The sequence below is a fragment of the Lepus europaeus genome, chromosome 15, assembly GCF_033115175.1.
Source record: "Lepus europaeus isolate LE1 chromosome 15, mLepTim1.pri, whole genome shotgun sequence".
NCBI classification, from domain to species: domain Eukaryota; kingdom Metazoa; phylum Chordata; class Mammalia; order Lagomorpha; family Leporidae; genus Lepus; species Lepus europaeus.
Window position 1 is genome coordinate 61,482,100 of NC_084841.1, and position 20,666 is coordinate 61,502,765.

At 44.0% G+C, this 20,666-nt stretch overlaps 1 protein-coding gene across 7 annotated transcripts; it reads left to right on the plus strand.

Annotated features, from left to right (window-relative positions):
* The first annotated feature begins 46 nt into the window (after positions 1-46).
* MGAT1 (alpha-1,3-mannosyl-glycoprotein 2-beta-N-acetylglucosaminyltransferase) lies at positions 47-19,407 on the plus strand. Of its 7 annotated transcripts, XM_062212282.1 has the most exons (5): positions 47-151; positions 1,112-1,535; positions 14,641-14,680; positions 17,125-17,235; positions 17,790-19,407. In XM_062212282.1, the coding sequence occupies exon 5, from the start codon at positions 17,915-17,917 to the stop codon at positions 19,256-19,258; it is 1,344 nt and encodes a 447-aa protein (XP_062068266.1). In that variant the 5' UTR covers positions 47-151; positions 1,112-1,535; positions 14,641-14,680; positions 17,125-17,235; positions 17,790-17,914; the 3' UTR covers positions 19,259-19,407. The 7 variants fall into 7 exon arrangements, with proteins under 7 accessions (XP_062068266.1, XP_062068269.1, XP_062068271.1 ...); XM_062212285.1 differs by lacking the exon at positions 14,641-14,680; XM_062212281.1 differs by lacking the exons at positions 47-151; positions 1,112-1,535 and adding an exon at positions 7,017-7,157.
* The last annotated feature ends 1,259 nt before the right edge of the window (positions 19,408-20,666 follow it).

Below are 20,666 nucleotides of genomic sequence, written 5' to 3' on the forward strand. Positions count from 1 at the left end.
TGGGAGGGGGAAAGAAGCGCGAGGGGAGGGCCAGGACGCTGGGGGTCGAGGGGGTGGGGCCTGGGCCGGCGGTGGGGATCCGGCCTGGGGCCTGGACTGCAATCCCGGGCAGTCTGCGGCTCCCAGCGGAGACAGGGTGAGCGGGATCCAGGTAAGGACCCAGCGCGGTTAGGGGAGAAGGTGGTTCGGGCAGCTGTGAGATGGGGTTCTGAGTACAAGGAGGATCGCAGTGTCACTCCTGGAGAACCGTGAGCGCAAGGTTCGGAGGAAAAGGGTGGGAGGAGTTAAATTCTGGGCGGGGGACATGGGGGGGTTCATGTGGACGCCACGCCCCTACAGGAAAGAGGGAAGTGATGTGTGTGTGTGTGTTTGTATGTGTGTGTGTGTGTGTGTGTGTGAGAGAGAGAGAGAGAGAGAGAGAAAATAAACTTAGATGGGAGGGGGCAACAGGGACAGGGTTTGGTTTCCCGGAATGAGAAATTGGAACACTGTGAGGCTACTGTAAGCAGGAGGCCTCATTCCAGAGTGCTGTGGGGAGTAGCCCTGGAAGGAGTTTGACAGAAATTGGGAATTATATACCTGGAACAGTTTTCGAAGCAGAGTGGGAGGTGAGGAGTGAAGGATAAGGAGCATGAAATGCATGTGTAAAGTATCAGCATTTCGAAAGTGTCAGCGTTTTGCTCTGAAAGAGATTGAGTTCAGTGCAAGAGAGCTGGTGGATTAAGACACATAACACTTTTAAGAAGCTTGGGAGATTAAATTAGTATGCGGTGCTTTAGACAATTGAAAGACATTCTTTTATCTATTTTATAGAAGACGGTCTCCACATACATATATGCTTTTGGTTAATTTTCTCCAGTGAAAATAGGAACAACTTTTGTTTTATTCTGAACCATATCTATGTGCATATATTGATGAGGTAACTGCTATGTGATGCGATATGTGAATGAAATAGTTTCCGTAACTTTGTGGAGTGCTTAATGAAAGTTTTTTGTTATGATAAAGCATAAGAAAGGAATCTAATTTAGGTAGAGAAAGAACTAGAAAGTCTTAGGAATCCATTTCCTGTATACTAGATTAGAGGGTGTCATAATCTTTAAATATTCTGCAGGACAACACAGGAATCAGCTTCCTGGGCCATGCCAGTTTTAAGGCCTATTTCTTCTTGTGAGCCCCAGCAGAAGACAGATGGGCCAGTCCTCACAGTGGATGACTTCCCATGCCTGAGCAAGAGATGGGATAGTACCTGGGTTCTGTCCATCACCAGTGGAAGCGTTTAATAAGCCAGCTGAATGAAGGGATGTAGTGGACCTCTGAGAGGGACGCTGAAGCCTGCAGTGGGGGGGAGGGGCCTGGACGCACCCCTTCCCCCCAAGACTTTCCCTATCAAGGTCCACTCAGCCATGGACTTTGGACCCGGATAAGAGGAGAGAAGCTGCACTTTGCTGGATTTAATTTGGAATACCCCGTTTTGGAAATGGAGTGCTGATGCAGTTTGATGATCTTGGGGGAACAACTCAGAGAAGAGAAGAAAGGTAAGATTCTTATGTCATTTCCTTCTTAAGTGTGTCTTGCTGCTCCTGTACAGAAATTATTGAATGGAGTAAATCTGGGGATGCTGCCATTCAGGAAGTCAGGGTACCTCTTGTAGCCTGCTGAGAACCCTTAACCTAATGGGTACACAGGAAGCTTCACCTCCCCTTCACTCCTTCAGGGTATAGACTTGTTCCCGACCTCTCCTTATTGAGACCACAGGATTACCTTGTAAGGGCCTATAAGCAATGGCAATTGTGAGGTTTGGCCAAAGAGAACATAAAAAGAATTCAGGCTTCTATAAGGTCATTGGATTAGATTATTTTCAAAGCCTTTTTCACCAGTGAGATAATAGGATTCCAAGTCAGTCTGAGCTAAGACTGTGGAATGGATTATCTAGGTAGGGGTAGCCTGCTCTGGGAGCTAACTAAATAGAACTGCAGGAGGATGCATCATGGTCTTGATAACCCTGTGAATGGTTATTCCTGTAAGGGAATTTAGGCCATGTTACCTCATGGAAAGATAAAAACAGTACAAATATGAAGATCAGTAGTATTTGTGTTCTACCTTTGACTTTCTTAAGTTAATGTACAACCCTAGATATGTTGATTTATCTCTGCTGCGTTTTCTTCGCTTGTAAAATGGAGATAATTTACTTTGTATATGCCTCACAGGTTGTTATAATGAGGAGAAGAAATAGTGCATTTTGAAAAGTACCCCGGACCAAATAGTAATGTTGACATTACCTGATATGCCTTTGATTAGTACACAGAGAAAAGTTCTAAATTAGGACTTCTTATATTGAGGTAGTGTGCTGGCAAAAGCCTTAGAAGATGTCCTTAATTAAAAGCCTGTCTTGGATTTGTGTTATCTTGTTGCTCTTAATACTTGGGATTGTCATGTTGTAGGAAAGGTGAACAGACTCAAGGAGAACTTAAAATGAGGGATTCTGCCAGATACTCCACTGACCCTTAAGGCTCTTCAGTCAGCTTGGCAGTGTGCCTTTTTTGGGGTAGCAAATTAAAAAAGAGTAGAGGGAAGTTTAAGTCTCAAAAGCCAAATATCTTAGTTAAGAGATCAAATTCCATTTTGTTGAGTGAGTTCTGTGCCTTTCCTTCCTCTGCCATAACCTAGTCTTCTCTTTTAAGATGACATGTTTTGTTTTTTTTTGTTTGTTTGTTTGTTTGTTTTTTTAAGCTGAGATCTCTTAGCTCTTTGTGGTTTTGCAGGCTATTTTCTCACTTCAAGCATACCTATTCAAGGTTGTTTTCTTACTGACTGCTCCTTAAATTCCAGTTTACCTATGCCAAGGTGCTTGCTTTTCTCAGTGACAGCAAACAACAATAAAGAGGTGGAGCGTAGTGTTGGGAACTTTGAGAGACAGTAGGGTATGCATGATTGGGTGAAGGGCAGGAAAGCTTGGCTTCTGGCATCTCTGCTTTTCACTAGTTGAGCAACACCTGGGTCATACATTGATTGAGGAACTGACAATAATGACGAACATCATTTGCAATCTGAAAATCTTGTATTTATGCCTTACTCCTTTGCTGAATTGCTTTCTCTTCCCCCTTCTTTCTTTCCTTGTCAAGGAGCCCCAACCTTCCTCCCTAACTCACCAGCCTAGGGCTAGGCAGGGAGGCCTGTGTGAGGCCACTAGTTCTGAGCTATTTTTTCTCCTATGGTCTGATGCCTGGGATAGCCACTTTGGTGCTCTGCTGACACTTCAGAAGTTGTGGTTCTCAGGTTAGGCATGCCATTTTCACTACCTTTGCCCAGCAAATTCTATGTGCCAGTCTTTGCCTAGGAACAGAGATCACAGTTATCCCTCAGGACCATGTGATTCCATGATGCTTCCTGGGATCCCACTATATCAGAAGCCTTCCTTCATTCTACTCAGGAGACTGAACTGTCCTGTTAGTGCTTCCAATTCCTTGAAGTACCAAGGAGTTGTGTTGTTAATTACTATACTACCTGAAGTATTCAGCCTGTTGCATCATTTGTGAAGAATACAGAGGAGGGATTATTTTCCCTGTATGGGAGAAGCACTTAGAAGGAGCGTTTTGCATTAAGAGTGGAAAGATAGACACTGAAATCACCTGTACAGTGCTGTGCTGCTTGTTCAGCAGCTGATACAAGGGGTCACCTGGCTTCTGCTGCAAACCTTCAGAGAGGAACTCTGTCTTGTCAGACAGCCTCTGTGCTAAGATCCTTCAGCCTTAGAGTATGCCAGAATTCCTGTCCCCTGTCATTTCTACTGAAATAACTAGTTTTGCCCTTTGTCTGGCCCTTCTGAGAGACAGTCCGCCTCAATGCAGCCATCAGCTTTCTCATAGAAGCACCAGGATGCCAGGATAATGGCACTTACCAGGTGACAGCCCACTTAACCAGGACCAGTGACAGACTTAACTCAATATTGTATTTGATTTTAATTGAATATATTTGTACTCTTTATTATTCCAAAGGGAATTATTTATTCCAAAAGTTGCATTTTGAAGACATTGTTTGGTGGTTACTGTGTCAATCTCTTCTTTCTTTGACCTTGATGAGCTGAGTTCCTGGGTCTCCATGGGAGTGGGAAGGGACAGAGATGTTGACAGCAGGAAGAAAGGGAACTAAAATACTGACTTTAGATGTTGCTTTTATTTCTGCTTGAGATTTTGAGCCAAGATCTGTCTTAAATTTAGAGTATGAATTCTTTTAAAATTATGAAAAAAGGATTAAGATTCCTTGGATGTGGTTTTTGTGAAGGCAGTTTTCTGAAACAGTTTTCACTTTGTTTTCTCTCACTTTCTCTTTTGGTGATGGTGGGGTGGGCAGGAGAAATATTGCCCCTTGTAATTCTGTTAGCCTGTGAGTAGATATTCCTGTTTTTTCTGTTTTATGAGCCAATCCAGGCTCATCCCAGAACCTAGGCATCTGGCTTCTGTTTCTGCCCTTATTCTTCTGTCACCCTTCCCCAAGAAACTTCTGTGAAGAATCAAGAGTCTCCTTTCCTAGATCAGTTTGGTATTTATCTCCCTGACTTCTTTTCTCTAAGACCAAATATTTTGCTCCCATCCAACAGTTAAGCCTATCTCAATTCTCATTTCAGTACCTTTCTTCTTGGAATAGTCCTCTTGCAAACAGAATGTCTACTTGTAGATCCTGTCTACCTTGGAATTTAGCAAAGGACTGTAGAGATAGGGGGTGTGAGTGAATTATATTTCCCACTGCTTTGCCTTAGATGGAAAAGTATCATGGTTAGAGGTGAAAATCTCAACATCTCATGGGCTGGTCAGTCTTCCCCCCACCTTCAGCATTCCACAATGTCCATCCTTTCTCCTGGAGGATGATTTTAGCGTCTTACATCTCATATCTAAAAAACCAGGGCAAACTGTTGAAATCTTTACCTAACATATACTAAACTGATCTTCTGTATACAAAGAGAATTGAAAATGAATCTTTACATGAATGGAAGGGGAAAGGGAGCGGGAAAGGGGAGGGTTGCGGGCGGGAAGGAAGTTATGGGAGGGGGGAAGCCATTGTAACCCATAAGCTGTACTTTGGAAATTTATATTCATTAAATAAAAGTTTAATAAAAAAAATATGCCGCAAAAAAAAAAAAAACAGTGCTTCTCAACTTTTTTTTACTTTCAGGAAGCAGTCATTTTTCTTCATGCCTTTACACTGAGTTTGAGTATGCTGAGACCCACACCTCCTAACTCCCTTCATAAGAAAATTGTAAAGAGCAGAGGTGCTGAGACCTTGGTCCATGACTGGCACAGGTTCATGGGCTGGAGACACAATCTACTAAATGGAGACCTCAGGCACAGACACGGTTTAGCCTCAGTGATGTATCAGTTTTTGTATTTCTTTAGGGTGAGATTTTAGCTGCTCCTACCAAGATTTCCCACTATATGCCTGTCATGCTGGATACATGGCTATCTCACAGAACAGTAGCATTTAATAATGCTAGTGTCTAACACCTAAGGATTATGACTTTTGGCAAGTTGATATTTATTCTGAGCCTCACATTCCTTGTCTGTAAAAAGAGGATGATAATGCACACCCTGCAGAGCAGGTAGTTAGGGTAAAAGAGAGGCTGAGGAACAGGTCTGGCCTGTGGAGGCCTATATGCCTTGTGGCCTTTTACAATTATGTTTTAGCTCTTTGCCTTCATATAGGGGCCTTTAGGGCTTGCTGACCTTCTGTGTCTTTAGAACCTGCACTATTCTTGGATTCATGTGGAAATAAATTAGTAAGCAAAGTCGTTCATTAACCACAACTACAGGTTTCCTGGCTACTCTGTGATGGGAAACACTGGGGAGGGAGGTAGATTGAGGAGAATCTCATGTCAATAGAATGTTTCACATGGCAGCAGTCCTCTAGAAAGTCACCTCTCCAGCAGCCAGTATTTCTCAGCCCTCCACTGTCACTTCTTAGAATCAGAGGGTGAGACCAGTGGGTGTTGGCAGTTGTGGCTTTTGCAGAGATCAAGTAGTGGAGGATATTGATGGGAGAGAGCAGACCTGTTCATGAAGAGCCAAAGCATGTACTTGCAGGTACCTCTGTGAGTTCTGGAAAGGCTTGTCATAGCATCCAGCCCTCAGACCTCAGACCTGGCTGTCTAGGGAAATTGCTTTGTTTTTGGAGTCAGGCCCTTCAGCTTGTCTTCAGCTTTTTTACCTCCTCTCTGACTTTGCTTTTAGGTTGGGTTACAGATAATTAAGGGAGTGTTCCCTCCCTTGGTGGCTGTGAGTTTTGAATCTCTTCTCTACCTCTTTGGGTTTCTTGCCCTCTTATCCTCTAGAATACCAAATATATGTACAGACATCCATGCTTTTCTGGGATGTTATCCTATCCCCTGTCCCAGGGCTACCACAAAAGCCTGTGACTGATTCTTCCCCTCCTTAGGCCTTTAGGTTCAGATCTAACCAGCTCTTATACCCACCTCCAACGGAAGAACAAGAGTGTAACAGTTGGCTCTCGGCCTTTGGCAGCAGGTGTTTCCTCTCTGACTTCCCTTTTTGCACCCTGGTTTCTCTTCCAGTTTTCCCTGTGTTGCTTCCTCTGCTTCCCCCAGCTGAGACACCACAGCCTCGGTTGGGTCCTGGGGTAGAGGTGGGACTGGTTCCCAGATCCTTGATATCTAGTTTGGCCCCAAAGCCCCACTCAGGCTACCATGCCTATCCAGTATTTCACTTTATCTGGACTCCATGGCTGGGAAATCTGGACTGGAGGGTCCAAGGGTGTGGGTGGGAGCATGCATCAACTCTTAGAATTGAGACTGGGAGCAAGGGGGAGCTCAAAAGTACTAGCTGCCTCCCGAAGTTGGGGTTCTAGGAAAACTTCATGAGTGAAAAAGTGGGCTAGAGGCGGGCCAGGAAGATGGGGCGGAGCTGGACCCGGGCCTCCCGTGGCGCGAGGTGAAGCTGTGCATTCCGCCCCGCCCCTCGGCCGGCCCGCCCTCCCCGGGGAAGGGCCACGTTGCCAGCCGGCCGCCTGGCCCCGACGCGCAGCAGGAAAGGCCGGCGGGGTGAAAGGGGGTGGCGCCTAGCGAGCACCAGGGAACCTCGGGGCTTCGGGCTCGCTCCCTGCGTCCCTTGGGCGGGCCAAGTTCGGGGCCGAGAAGTTGGGAGGACCTGGTGAGTAGGAGCCAGGGACTTTGCCGTCCCTCAGTTCTGGGGCTTGTCCCAGGGAGGATTTGGAAGGCAGATTTAGGGAGGCCTAGCGAACGCGGAGAGGGCGCTCCAGAGGCGCCAGGTCTGACTCCCTCTTGTCACCCGGAAGCCCCGGTCTCTTTGAGCCCCAGCAAGAGGGATTTTCTTCGAGAGCAGCCCTGGCCGACCCTGGTCCCCTCTGCGTGTTCCCCCTCTTTAGCCAGGAAGTCGGAACTCCGGTTCTAATTTCGGAATCCCTGCCTCCAGCTGTTGGAGGAAGGGTGGGCCCCGCGGGTTGAAGTGGCTGTTGTGAAACTCGGGCGCTGAACGCCTGTGGGTGCGGGGCAGGCAGGAGGTGGGATCTGCCCAGCGGGTTTAGGGAATGGGAATGGAAAGTGGCCTCTGCCTCAGACCTCATCCTGGCGTCTTTTCCAGAAGTTACAGGGAGTTTCTGCCCAGCCCTAGGGAATAATTGACTCAATTGTGAAATACGTATATTGTCAAGAAAACTTTTTTCCTACCTGTTTGTTAATGTGTGTGGAGTAGAGGGCGCCTATGAGGTGCAGGCCCCCATCTTACAATTCTGAGGTAGAGAAAGGGATTGTGGCCAGCACATGTCTGTGTCTCCACAAGAATGAGCCCAAGGGTTTAACTGGACTTTGGTTAACCCTTGCTGCTGTAGTGTATTTACAGTTTTTGCTTTGGAAAATTAGCTGAGATGTTGTCCTGTTGTATTTTGTGCATTTATAATACTTTGCAGATCGTGTAGCCTTTGCTGTTAGATGCCTAGGTTCTCCAGGATCTGCTGCCCATAGTGAATCACAGCTGCCTGAACCTGTCAGTTACTGAAGACCATTGAGCTCATCTGTGCCCCTGCTGCTTTTGGGACTTATTCTCACAGTGTAGTTACAAGGCACTGCAGTGTGTCTGACTTAAGTGATATATATGGCAGGTTAACTTTTTCTTGTTTGGCGCCCTGGGAAAATTGTCAGTCTTCTCATCCAGACACCAAAAACCTTGGAGTTGATCCAGATCAACCCTATTACTCTACATATGAGGGAACTGAGGCCCAAAGGGGATCAGTTAACTTCCCCAGAATTAGCTGATTTGCTGATTGGTGCTGGATTGCTGGCATTCAGGCCTTTAGGCTTTTTGCTACACTAGCATTGTATTTCCCCTCCATGTGTGTCTATGTGTGGGGGAGAGCCCCCCCTTTCCCGCCATGAATAACCTGTGCCTCTTTCCTTCTAGGTCTTATTCTCTAAGTTCATGAATTATGTAGTATATTTTCTCTGACTCCCTTTCAGTCCTTTCTTCTGAAATTGTGGAGCCTGGTACATGACACAAGAGTCTAACAGAGGTCTAATAATGAACAAGAAAGTAATTGAGTTAGATTTCCATTATCTGTGTTGTGTACTGTACTTTGGTTTTTTTTTTTTTTTTTTTAAAAACAGAGCTTTTTAACATATTAAGCAAGGCAGAATTAGAAGAGAAAGTCTGTCAACATTCCTTCTTCCACACCTACACTTAATTTTCAGCTAAAATGACTTTGTGCTTATAAAAAGAAGTTGACTATCTGGTGTTTATTTGCTGTTTAAGAAACATTTTTTGCCAGAGAGACAGGACAGGCTGGAGAATTACCTTGAAATCAGAGGGAGAAAGGGATCTCACAGCTTTTAGGCAGTCCTTCAAATAAGCAACTGAGTGACACCCCCCAGTACCTACCCTGAGCTACTTGGGGCTTGGTTGAAGGTGTTGTACTGTAGACTTCTCGTATCCCACCATATTGCAGTGTCTTTGTGCTTGTTATAGATCCACTATGTCACTTCTCTAAAGGAGTTGTGAAAACTCTAGAAAATAAAAGCCAGTTTGGAATCTGTCCCTATAGGCAGATCTCATAAACAACAACATTAGGAACTCAGGTCAGGATTAAGGAGAATTCTGTTTTGCCAGCTCTCTGCTGTGGCCAGGGAGTGCAGTGGAGGATGGCCCAAGTGCTTGGGCCCTGCACCCCATGGGAGACCAGGATAAGTACCTGGCTCCTGCCACCGGAACAGCACGGTGCGCCGGCCGCAGCGCGCTATCGTGGCGGCCATTGGAGGGTGAACCAACGGCAAAAGGAAGACCTTTCTCTGTGTCTCTCTCTCTCACTGTCCACTCTGCCTGTCAAAAATTAAAAAAAAAAAAAAAAGATGTGACAGGTTGTATTTTCACAAAATGGTCTCACCCATAAGTACTCCATTTCATATGTTAAAATTTGATGTTGTCTTCCTCTTAGCTAGAAGTGAGCTTTGTGGGTCTCCATGATTGTGGGAAAGGAGAGGTGATTTCCTTGACCCAGTGGATAAGGCAGAAGTGATCCAAGGCTGGATCAGGAAAATGATGCAACTTACCTATTTTACTTTCTTGGGATACTCACCTTTGGAACTCAGCTATTATCTTTATAGAAGTCTTTGACCATGTGGAGAGACAATGTGGAGGTGTTCCAGCACCCTGGCTAATGCCCCAGGTGATGTCAACATCAACCTACTGATGTGTGAAAAAATGACCCTCCAGGGGAGTCTAGCCCTGAATTTTTGAATCCTCCACTTGAGGTTCTAGATATAATTGAGCAGATAGGTCATCCTCTCTGGCTCACTGTTCAAATTTGAAACCTAGAAATTGTCATTTTAAGCCAGTAAATTTTGAGGTAATACATTATTCAGCTATAATTACCTGACAAGGAAGGGTATGTGAATGGAGGCAGAACCTAAGAATTGTGACTTGAGGTTTGAATGTGGAGGGCAGAGAGGAACACTTAAGATTCTAGTTTACTCTAAAATACTTATTTATATACCTACATAATGAATCACTTTGTGGTCTCTCATGTGATGCAGTCAGATGTGACTGGAGCTGGGATCATAGACTTCCTCCCTTGCTTAGTGGTGAGTGCTAGCTGTCAGCGGGGAACTGTTGCTTGGGTACCTATGAATCTCCTGTCCATGTGAAAGGATTCCAAAAGCAAGCATCTTTACTGGAAACTTGTCTCACAAGCCACATGGTATCATTTCCAGAGTCACATGTCTTCCCAGAATCAAAAGAAGGGAACATAGACCTTTAGCTATAGAGAGAGGGATACCATTGCCATTTTGTAACAAGAGCATGAGAAATGGGATATGTGGTGGTCATCTTTGGGAAATGTAATATTTCATTCAACTTGGTGCTGGCTTGATAATCTTTCTTCTTGATTTTGTTAATAATGAAAGCAGTTTGTCATTTAGCCATGTGAACTTCCCAATGTGCCAAACACTGTGGTAGGTCATGGAATCTTTTTCCATAAGAGTAAGATGAGAGCCAGGTAAAGTACAGCTATAGATTATGTTACAATGTGGAGAGAGTACTGTGGGAGTGCAGTTATTGGGAGGCCTGGCTCTGGAATGTTACAGAAGAAGTTGCCTGATTGGAGCCTTGAAGAATGTGTGGGTGAATTGTCCGTAGAGCTTTGAGTACCTTTTTAGGCTGAGGTATCGGCTAGAGCAAAGGCATAGCAGTGAGTGTACTTACTGAGGAGATAAGTAGCCAGCTGAATCCAGAGTAGGGGGTCTCTGGGGTTAGTGATTGGAGGTGAAGTTAGAAAAGGATGTTTCAGTGAGTTTTCTGGGAAGGCTCCTCTATGTTATCGTCATGAGTTGGAACTTTATTCTGTGGGCTGTGATGGTTTCTGATAGGTTTGTTTTGTTTTGTTTTTTAAAGATTTTATTTGAGTTACAGAGAGAGACCTTACATTCGCTAGTTCACTCCCCAGATGGTGGCAATGGCCAGGGCTGAGCCAGCCCAAAGCAAGAAACCAGGAGCCTCACCCAGTACGAGTGATATGGGCCCAGACACTTGGGCCATTTTCTGCTGCTTTTCCAGCAGAGAGCTGGATTGGAAGTGAGGCAGCTGTGATACAATCTGGCACCCAAATGGGATGCAGGTGGTGCCTTAACCTGCTGTGCCACAACGCTAGCCCCTCTGATAACTTTTAAGGTAGAAGGTGTATACTTTAGGAAGCATTCTTAGTGGGAAGTGAGATTAGTGACAGGTAGACCAGCTGGAAAACCATGTCAGAAGTTTAAGATTAAACTAATTTAATAATAAGGAAAGAGACTCCAGGTTAAAGGATTTGAGAGCTTGAAATGGGACACAAGCAATGTGTGAGTGACTTCATTTTTTCCTTTTTCATAAATCTGAAGTTCTTGGGGTGAGTTGTGTTTCAAAATGTGAATATTTGGGACTTTAAAAAGATGATATGGGGGAACCAGTGTTGTGGCATAGGCAGTAAAGGCACCGCCTATAGTGTCTGCATCCCGTATGGGTGCTGATTCAAGTCCCACATATTCCACTTCTCATCCAGCTCTCTACTAACATGCCTGGGAAAATAGCAAAAGATGGCCCAAGGCCTTGCACCCCATACCCATATGGGAGACCTGAAAGAAGCTCCTGGCTCCTGGTTTCGGTCTGGCCCAGCTCTGGCTGTTGTGGTCTGTCTCTATCTCTCTCTCTCTCTCTGTCTCTGTCTCTTTCTGTAAACTCTGCCTTATAAGTAAGTAAGTAAATTAAAAAAATGAAAGATGATATGGTACATTTACTATGTAATATATTACTGGAAGCAACACATCATAATCCACCAAGTAAATAGCCTCTCATTAGGTCAGTTCAGATTTTTGCAAATGAGATTGGGTGAATTTTTCTGCCAAAGGAATTAAGAAAACTTTGTTTTCAGAGCTCTTGAGATTTGAGATTTATAACTGAGGGATTGTAGATGCGTGTGGCATCCACAAATAAGTCATTTTTTTAGGTCACAGGCAAATCTTCATTGAGCATCTTAGCACCACACCATGGCAGTACTGGTGTTCCTTGTCTTCATGCAGCTTGCAACTGAGAGGATTTGACAGCTGTTAAACAAGTGGTTAGGTGGTCCAAAGGCATCCAGGAAGTACTGGCCAAGATAAGAATGAGGGTGTGCCAGGTGAAGAAGATAGGGAAGAACAGACCAGGCATACAGGCACATTTAAGGGCCCTAAGGGTAGGGTTAGGTGTTGAGAGACTAGAAGGAAGTCTAGTAGAGCAGCACCAAGAGTGGAGCAAAACAAATGACTGGGTAGCAATTATGTTGTCATGTGCTGGGCACTGTTCTAAATATCTGACGTGGATTATCTCATCCAGTCCTTACTACAGCAATCCAAGGTTTCTATCTATTATGATTTCTATCTTAGAGGTGATAAAATTGATTTTCTAAGATATGGAAAATAAAAAATGTGATGCCAAGCATTGCCTCTGTGTCTTCTCGTCTTGACTTTGTTACTGCCATAGCCTCCTGTTGGTGCCTAAGCAAGACTCAGAGTAGTGTTTCTTGGAGGAGTGGATCAGCTTTGCTGGGTTTGGTCATCCCTCTGGATACAGTCAATTCCTGGAGAGTACATGCAGTCATTGGCTTGCATATATGCACATACCAGTAACTTAGAGACAGAGCTAATAATTCTGCCCTGGAGAATATAGATAAACAGGAGGAATATAGCACTGAGACTATATGGAGGAACAGGTAGGACCTGGGTATAAAGATGTCATGTTTAGAAATAGGTTTTGTTTGCAAACTTACAGAAAAAGACCCTTGGATGGTGAACAAAAATCTGATGCAGGGATGGGGAATAGCCTGCCTCCAGGGCTTACAAGGCCTGCAAAATCATTTATTTGTTCTGGCCCTGACAAGGCAACTGCAGGCAGGACTTGAAGTTCAATACATCTGTAACAGGCTAATTTTTTTTTTTTTTAAGATTTATTTATTTATTTGAAAGTCTGAGTTACACAGAGAAAGGAGAGGCAGAGAGAGATCTTCTAACCACTGGTTCACTCCCCAGTTGGACGCAACGGCTGCAGCTTTGCAGATCTGAAGCCAGGAGCCAGCAGCTTCCTCCGGGTCTCCCACGTGGGTGCAAGGGCCCAAGGTCTTGGGCCATCTTCTACTGCTTTCCCAGACTATAGCAGAGAGCTGGATCAGAAGTGGAGCAGCTGCGGCTGGCGCCATGGCTCACTTGGCTAATCCTCCGCCTGCGGTGTTGGCACCATGGGTTCTAGTCCCGTCTGGGGCACCAGTTACTATTTAGTCCTGGTTGCTCCTCTTCCAGTCAAGCTCTCTGCTGTGGCCCGGGAGGGCAGAGGAGGATGGCCCAAGTGCTTGGGTCCCTGTACCCACATCGGAGACTGGGAGGAAGTACCTGGCTCCTGGTTTCCGATCGGCCCAGCGCCGGCTGTGGCAGCCATTAGGGGAGTGAACCAACAGAAGGAAGACCTTTCTCTCTGTCTCTGTCTCACTGTCTAACTCTACCTGGCAAAAAAAAAAAAAAAAAGAAGAAGTGGAGCAGCCAGTCTCAAACTGGCGCCCATATGGGATGCCAACCCTTCAGGCCAGGGTGTTAACCCACTGTGCCACAGCATCAGTGTAACAGGCTAATTTTTAAGTTGATAATTTTATGTGGTCTACAAATTGTATTATAAATATCTGTATGGCCTTGGCAGGAAAAAAAGTTTTTCATCCTGGCGTAAGGGCTATATTGGAAGCCAAGGCCACTCTGGATAGCTTTTCTGGTAGGCAGTCTGTCTACTCTAGTTTGCAGAATTGCTATTGCATAGTTAAGAAGGGTTGCGGAAGTGGTCTCCTTCCTATGCCTTAGATAATGCCTGCAGTTTGGCTACCTAATTCCATTGTCTAAAGAGTGAAAAGTAATTTGTAGAGCAGATATGGTCCCCTTGGGATTTTGCCTCTAGCCAGAGAGTTTGCACGTCTGAATGGAACAGATTGCTCCTCTAGCCCTGAGAACAGCAGATCAGCTAATGGAGTTGTCTCTTTCTCTTTTCCCATTTCCCTTTTCCTAATGACTTTCTCCTTCTAGGAAAGGGGAAGTTGGAATAGGGAATCCTCACCATGAGACTGGAGAGAAAGTTCTAATTGATCACATCCTAATGGAGAGTGAAGAAGAAACTGGAAACTAGTATGAGAGCCCTGATAAAAAGGGATTTATTAGTGGTTAAGTGGAAATGGACTTAAGGTTTCTGAGAAGACTGGTGTTCTGGAGCTGTGGATGGTAGTGGATGCTGGCAGGGACTGGGAATGTGGGGGAAGTTTCTTAGGAAGGACACAGAGTCCAGGACTCTTTGGTGACCCTTGAGGATCAATCTTTGAGATTGGGCTTGAGAACCCAGGGCCCCAGATATCTGGGACCCAAAGTTTTGCCTGGAAATAGAGAGCTGTACTGTAAGGCAGAATGTAACTGGCAGAAGAGAGTGGATACATGAAGCTTTGAGGTCTAAAGACCAGAAGCAGGAAGGCCAGGTAGTAACAAGATCTGGAATGACAGATCTCTGGGAATTGGAGGGTGTTTCGGATCCTTTCAAGTAACAGGGTTATAGTGTTGTGGAAGGTTGGTGAGACTATGCCTTTTTCTTGCAGGTTGTATTCTGGTTCCTTCCTGGAGCCTGGCAAAAAACAGGTTTGTGATATATGTCACTGAGTGAAGAATTTCAGTGAATTATTTCAATTTGTTTACTTATGTGCCCAGCTGGGGCCCTATTGATGGATGAAACTCTACAGAGGTATGGGTTGTCTCCATGTTTGATTTAAGAAACTTTATTTTGAAATAGTTTCAAGCTTACAAAAAAGTGAAGAATAATAATGGCATAAGGGCATTCATATTCCCTTTACTCAGATTGGCCTATTGGTAACATTTTGCTCACTGTGTACACACTCACACACTCTCTCCATATAAGTGTGCATGATATTTTTGTTCTGAACTAGTTGCATCTTTCATGGCAGATGCAGTGTGTGTTCAGTAAGAATTGGGATGTCTCCTATATAACCATAATAGTTATCATTCGGCACTGATGCTTTGAGCTACTATCTATAGTCTAATTTTGTCATTTAACTCAATTATCCTTTTTTTCAAAAGAAGTTTCAGTGAGATATAATTGATGAACAGTGACTCATACATATTTAAAATGTACAACTTGGTATGTTTTCACATATGTATACACTTGTGAGACTGTCAAGGTAATCAACATACCCACCCTCCCCCAGATTTCCTAGTGCTCCTTTGAAAAACTTCCCCAGTGGCCCTCTCTTCCACTATCCCCATGTAACCACCAATCTGCTTTCTCTCACTATATATGAGTTTCTATTTTCCATAATTATTCCTTTGAAAATATTTTGTTGTTTATGTTTAGTGTAATTATTTTGAGATTTATTCCTATGTTGTATGTATCAGTAGTTTATACATTTTATTGCTGATTATTATTCTATTCCATGGGTAAGCCACAATCTATTCATATTCCTCTGAAAAGGTGGTTTTTTTTTTGTTATTTCCAGTTTGGGGTGATTATGAATAATATTGCTATAAACATTCCTATATAAATTTTTGTGTGACTGTGCATTTTCATTTCTCTTGGTTGTATATTTAGGAGTGTGCTTTCTAGGTCATATGTTTGACAAACTGTCCAATTGTTACAAAAGGACATTAGATCTATACCATATACATATACAACAGTTCACTCAAAATGAATCATAAATCTAAATATAAAAGCTGAGACTATAAATCTTATAGAACAAAACATAGGGAACAATCTGTGATTTGAAGTTAGGCAAAGATTTCTTAGATATAATACCAAAAATATGATCCATTAAAGAAAAATAAATCCCTGATAATTGAACATAATAAATATTAAGAATTTTTGTTCTTCACTTGATATTAATAGAAAAGGACAAGTTTTTTGAATTTTTGCCAGTCTGATGAGTGAGAAATATCTTGATAGTTTTAATCTGTATTTTTTTTCTTATTTTGAGTGAAGTTGAATATTTTTTCATGTCTTGGAACCATTTTAATATGTATTTCTTGTAGCTTATCTGTATTTGGCCCATTTTCTGTAGAATTTCGGGTCTTTTCTCCTCTGTTTTTAAACATTCTTCACCTGTTAGGGTTTTGACTCTTTATTTGTGATGTACAAAGTAACAATTCTCTGCCAGTTTGTCATTTGTCTTTTGACTTGCTTATACTATTTTTATTCATACAAAAGTGTTTCATGTACAGAAATGTAGAAATCTTTTTGTAATTGTGTTTGGATTTTGAATAGTACCTAGAAAGTCTTTGTCTACACCCAGTTTATAGAGAAATTTGCCTATGTTTTTTTTCTAGCAATTCTGTAGTTTTTATTTTTTATATATGTATCTGATACACTTGATCTTCTTTATAATAATTTTAATTTGTTTCAAAATGGCTAAATAGTACTATAAGACTGTTAATAAGACCATCTTGGCCCCATTAATTCTAAATAGCACCTTTGTCATACACTAGATTTCCATGTACAGAGAATCTATTTCTGGAGTTAAATTTTATCCCATTGGATGATCTGTTTGTTTATGTGCCTGCACCACAGTTTTAGTTATGGAGGCTTTGTAAATGTAATATTTTAATACATGACAAGGATAGTCTCTCTTCATAGCTCATTATTTCATTTATTTTCCTAGACGTTCTTGTGTGTTTCATTTTTCATTGTCAGTTTTGGTAGCTCCATAAAAAGGTATTTTTATTGATATTTTTGATGATGTTTAGATGTCCTAACCAAGAACAAAGGGTGTTCAAATCCTTTGTGTCTTTCAGAATATGTAGCTTAGTTCATGTAAGTTTTACATGTTGTTAAGCTTATTTCTAAATGTTTTATCATTTTCATAGCTTTGGCATGTAGGTTTTTCTTATCCATTATTTCTTCTAGTTATTTGTGGATATGAGGACTGATTTTTGTATGCAAATTTTTTTGCCTTTCTCAGTTCTTTGGTGTAGTTCTATCATGGATTCTTCTAGAGTTCTCTAGGTGTATTTTTAGTATCAGCAATTGGATATAGTTTTGCTTCTTTTTCATTTCTATCTTTAATTGTTTTCTGTAGTTCAGTTGCATTGGCTGATACCTTCAACACAGTATTAAATACCCTTGGAGATCTTGCGCAGCTTGGATTTGCTCCTGACATTCATGGGAATGCCTTGTGCTTTCTTATTAGGTAAGGTGCTGAATTTAGTCCTGAGGTTTATTTATTTATTTATTTATTTATTTATTTATTTATTTATTTTATTTAGTGAATATAAATTTCCAAAGTACAGCTTATGTTGAGGTTTTTTTTCAAATCAGTAATTTTAGGGCAAATTGATTTGATGAATGGGAGGCAGATTATCTCACCCCGTATTCCTCTCCCTAAACTCCAGATGGAAGATAGGAAATGAAAGGGAATAGGGGAGCTAGAGTTCTTTTATATTTTCCCTTCCACCAACATCTTCCTCTACTTTCCCTCAAACCTCAATTGCTTTTCTAAGACTCATCAGCTCATTTTGGGTTGGTGGAGCAGAGTATCTTCCTAATCCTATTTTCCAGTGCAGGTTGACTGTCTTAATAAGGGAAAAGGTAGCTTTTCTTTATGAGATCTCTAAGTCAGCCTCCTACTTTCCCTTTCCCCCATGTTTTCACCTGTTCCTACTGCCAACATTCCTTCACTCCATATGGGTATGGGGCCTCATTCCTTTTTGGTGAATGTTGTTTTTATCTTTCTCTCCTCTCTAGGTGTATGGCTGCTTTCTGATCCTGTAGCATAGAGGAAGCAACTCTAGAATTTGGGAGAGTGCACCAGGTAAGCCAACAGCAGCCTCAAGTCATACCTTTGCCTGCCCTCCCCTGTGGGGGCCAGGATGCTGAAGAAGCAGTCTGCTGGGCTTGTGCTGTGGGGTGCTATCCTCTTTGTGGCCTGGAATGCCCTGCTGCTCCTCTTCTTCTGGACACGTCCAGTGCCTAGCAGGCTGCCGTCAGACAATGCTCTCGATGATGACCCTGCCAGCCTCACCCGTGAGGTGATCCGCTTAGCTCAGGATGCCGAGGTAGAGTTGGAACGTCAGCGGGGACTGTTGCAGCAGATTAAGGAGCACCATGCTCTTTGGAGCCAGCGGTGGAAGGTGCCTACTGCAGCCCCTCCTGCTCAGCCGCATGTGCCTGTGACCCCACCGCCAGCTGTGATCCCCATCCTGGTAATTGCCTGTGACCGCAGCACCGTCCGCCGCTGTTTGGACAAGCTGCTGCATTATCGGCCTTCAGCTGAGCTGTTCCCCATCATTGTCAGCCAGGACTGTGGGCATGAGGAGACAGCCCAGGTCATTGCTTCCTATGGCAGCGCAGTCACACACATCCGGCAACCTGACCTGAGCAACATTGCTGTGCAGCCCGACCACCGCAAGTTCCAGGGCTACTACAAGATCGCACGGCATTACCGCTGGGCACTGGGCCAAATCTTCCACAATTTCAACTACCCAGCAGCTGTGGTGGTGGAAGATGATCTCGAGGTGGCACCAGACTTCTTTGAGTACTTCCAGGCCACTTACCCACTGTTGAAAGCAGACCCCTCCCTCTGGTGTGTGTCTGCCTGGAATGACAATGGCAAAGAACAAATGGTAGATTCGAGTAAGCCAGAGTTACTCTACCGCACAGATTTCTTTCCTGGTTTAGGCTGGTTACTGTTGGCTGAACTCTGGGCTGAACTGGAGCCCAAGTGGCCCAAAGCCTTCTGGGATGACTGGATGCGCCGGCCTGAGCAGCGAAAGGGGAGGGCCTGTGTGCGTCCAGAAATCTCAAGAACGATGACATTTGGCCGCAAGGGTGTGAGCCATGGGCAGTTCTTTGACCAGCATCTCAAGTTCATCAAGCTGAACCAGCAGTTTGTGCCCTTCACCCAGCTGGACCTGTCGTACCTTCAGCAGGAGGCCTATGACCGGGATTTCCTTGCTCGTGTTTATGGTGCTCCCCAGTTACAGGTGGAGAAAGTGAGGACCAATGACCGGAAGGAGCTAGGAGAGGTGCGCGTACAGTACACAGGCAGGGACAGCTTCAAGGCTTTTGCCAAGGCCCTGGGTGTCATGGATGACCTCAAATCAGGTGTACCCAGGGCTGGATACCGGGGCATTGTCACCTTCTTATTCCGGGGCCGCCGTGTCCACTTGGCACCCCCTCAGACTTGGGATGGCTATGATCCTAGTTGGACTTAACAGCTCCTGCCTGTCCATTCTGGGCTCCTTCCTTGCAATTTCATGATCTAAGATGGGACTGTAGTCCCTGGGCTGCATTGTCTTTTCTGTCTTTCCCTCTTGGGTCCATTTTTTTTTTTTTTTTTTTTCTTTTTGGAGTGGCATTTGAATGCACAGATGACAAGGTGAGGGTTCTTTTGTTAAGGGAGTTAGATCAGGGAAAGCATTCTGCCATCTGTTGTGGGGTATCAAGCAGCAAACCACTGTGTGATAGGGGAAGAATGAATGGGCTTTTTGGGGCCAGAAATATCCATGTCTTGAGTTTTTCTCTTAGGTCATCTGCAAGAGGAGTCGGCAACTTTAGCTTTCTTAACCAGGCCTTTTCTTTCTGACCTGAGAGCCAGGGCATGAGACTTCTTGTTGTTCATGCTCCTTGTTACCTTCCCTCAATAAGGGTCTGGGCTACAGGAGAAGTGAACATATTGTGGCCAGAATAATACTAACCAGAGGGCCTCATTGTCAGAGTCTAGGTGCAGTTATTGGGTTGCCAGAGTTAATGCCTTCTGCTCTTCTTTCCTTATTCCTGACTTCTGTCAGCTCTTCTTTCTTTGCAGCCTAGCAATTTTTGTTTCTAAGATGAAAAATGAAGAGGAAAAGAAGTACCTCTCATCAGTTCATACCCAGCTATTGGGAGAAAGGTAGTGGGGAAAAAACTTCATTGTACCACTTCAAAGAGACACTCTTGACCTCTTCCTTTCTAAAAATTAGTCACCTCCCTGTTGCTTCAGGAGAGTGCTGTGCTGGTCAGTCCCGTGTGATCCTTCTTCCCTGAGTTTTGTACACAGGCTCCTCCCTGAGGCTGTGGCTTCTGGTGGCCCTCCTGACATAAGTTACAGTGGCCAAGACCAGGACAACTCCGGCCATGAACTAGGTCCTGCCTACCTTCTCCAAAACATTCCCATGTCCTCACAGGCTAGGATGCAGATGTTGGTTGGAGAGGAATTTGTGTGTGTGTGTGTGTGTGTGTTTTCTTGCCTGACCTCAGTTTCATGGATGAAAAGTGGAAGCTACAGAATTATTTTCAAAAATAAAGGCTGAATTGTCTGAAAAATATTTGTGCCTGTGTTTATATATCCTGGAAAAGGAGGTAAAGGGTGCTGAAAGAGGAAAAAAGTGAAGAAGAGGGTAAGTTGAAGGAAGGAAAGCAAGTGACTGGAGGAAAAGGGAGGGACAAAAGCCATGGGACAGTTGAAGAGAGGACTGGGATGGATTGATGGTGGAGTGTTGGGGGGTTCCCTGAAGCTCCACTCCTACTGGTGATCTGTACCTCTTAGCTGTGAAACCTTCAGTGGCATGGTGAATCCCTTCCTGCTTCTAGGTAGCTCAGCAGGCCTGGTCTGGGAGACAACCAGTTTATTTAAACTCAGCT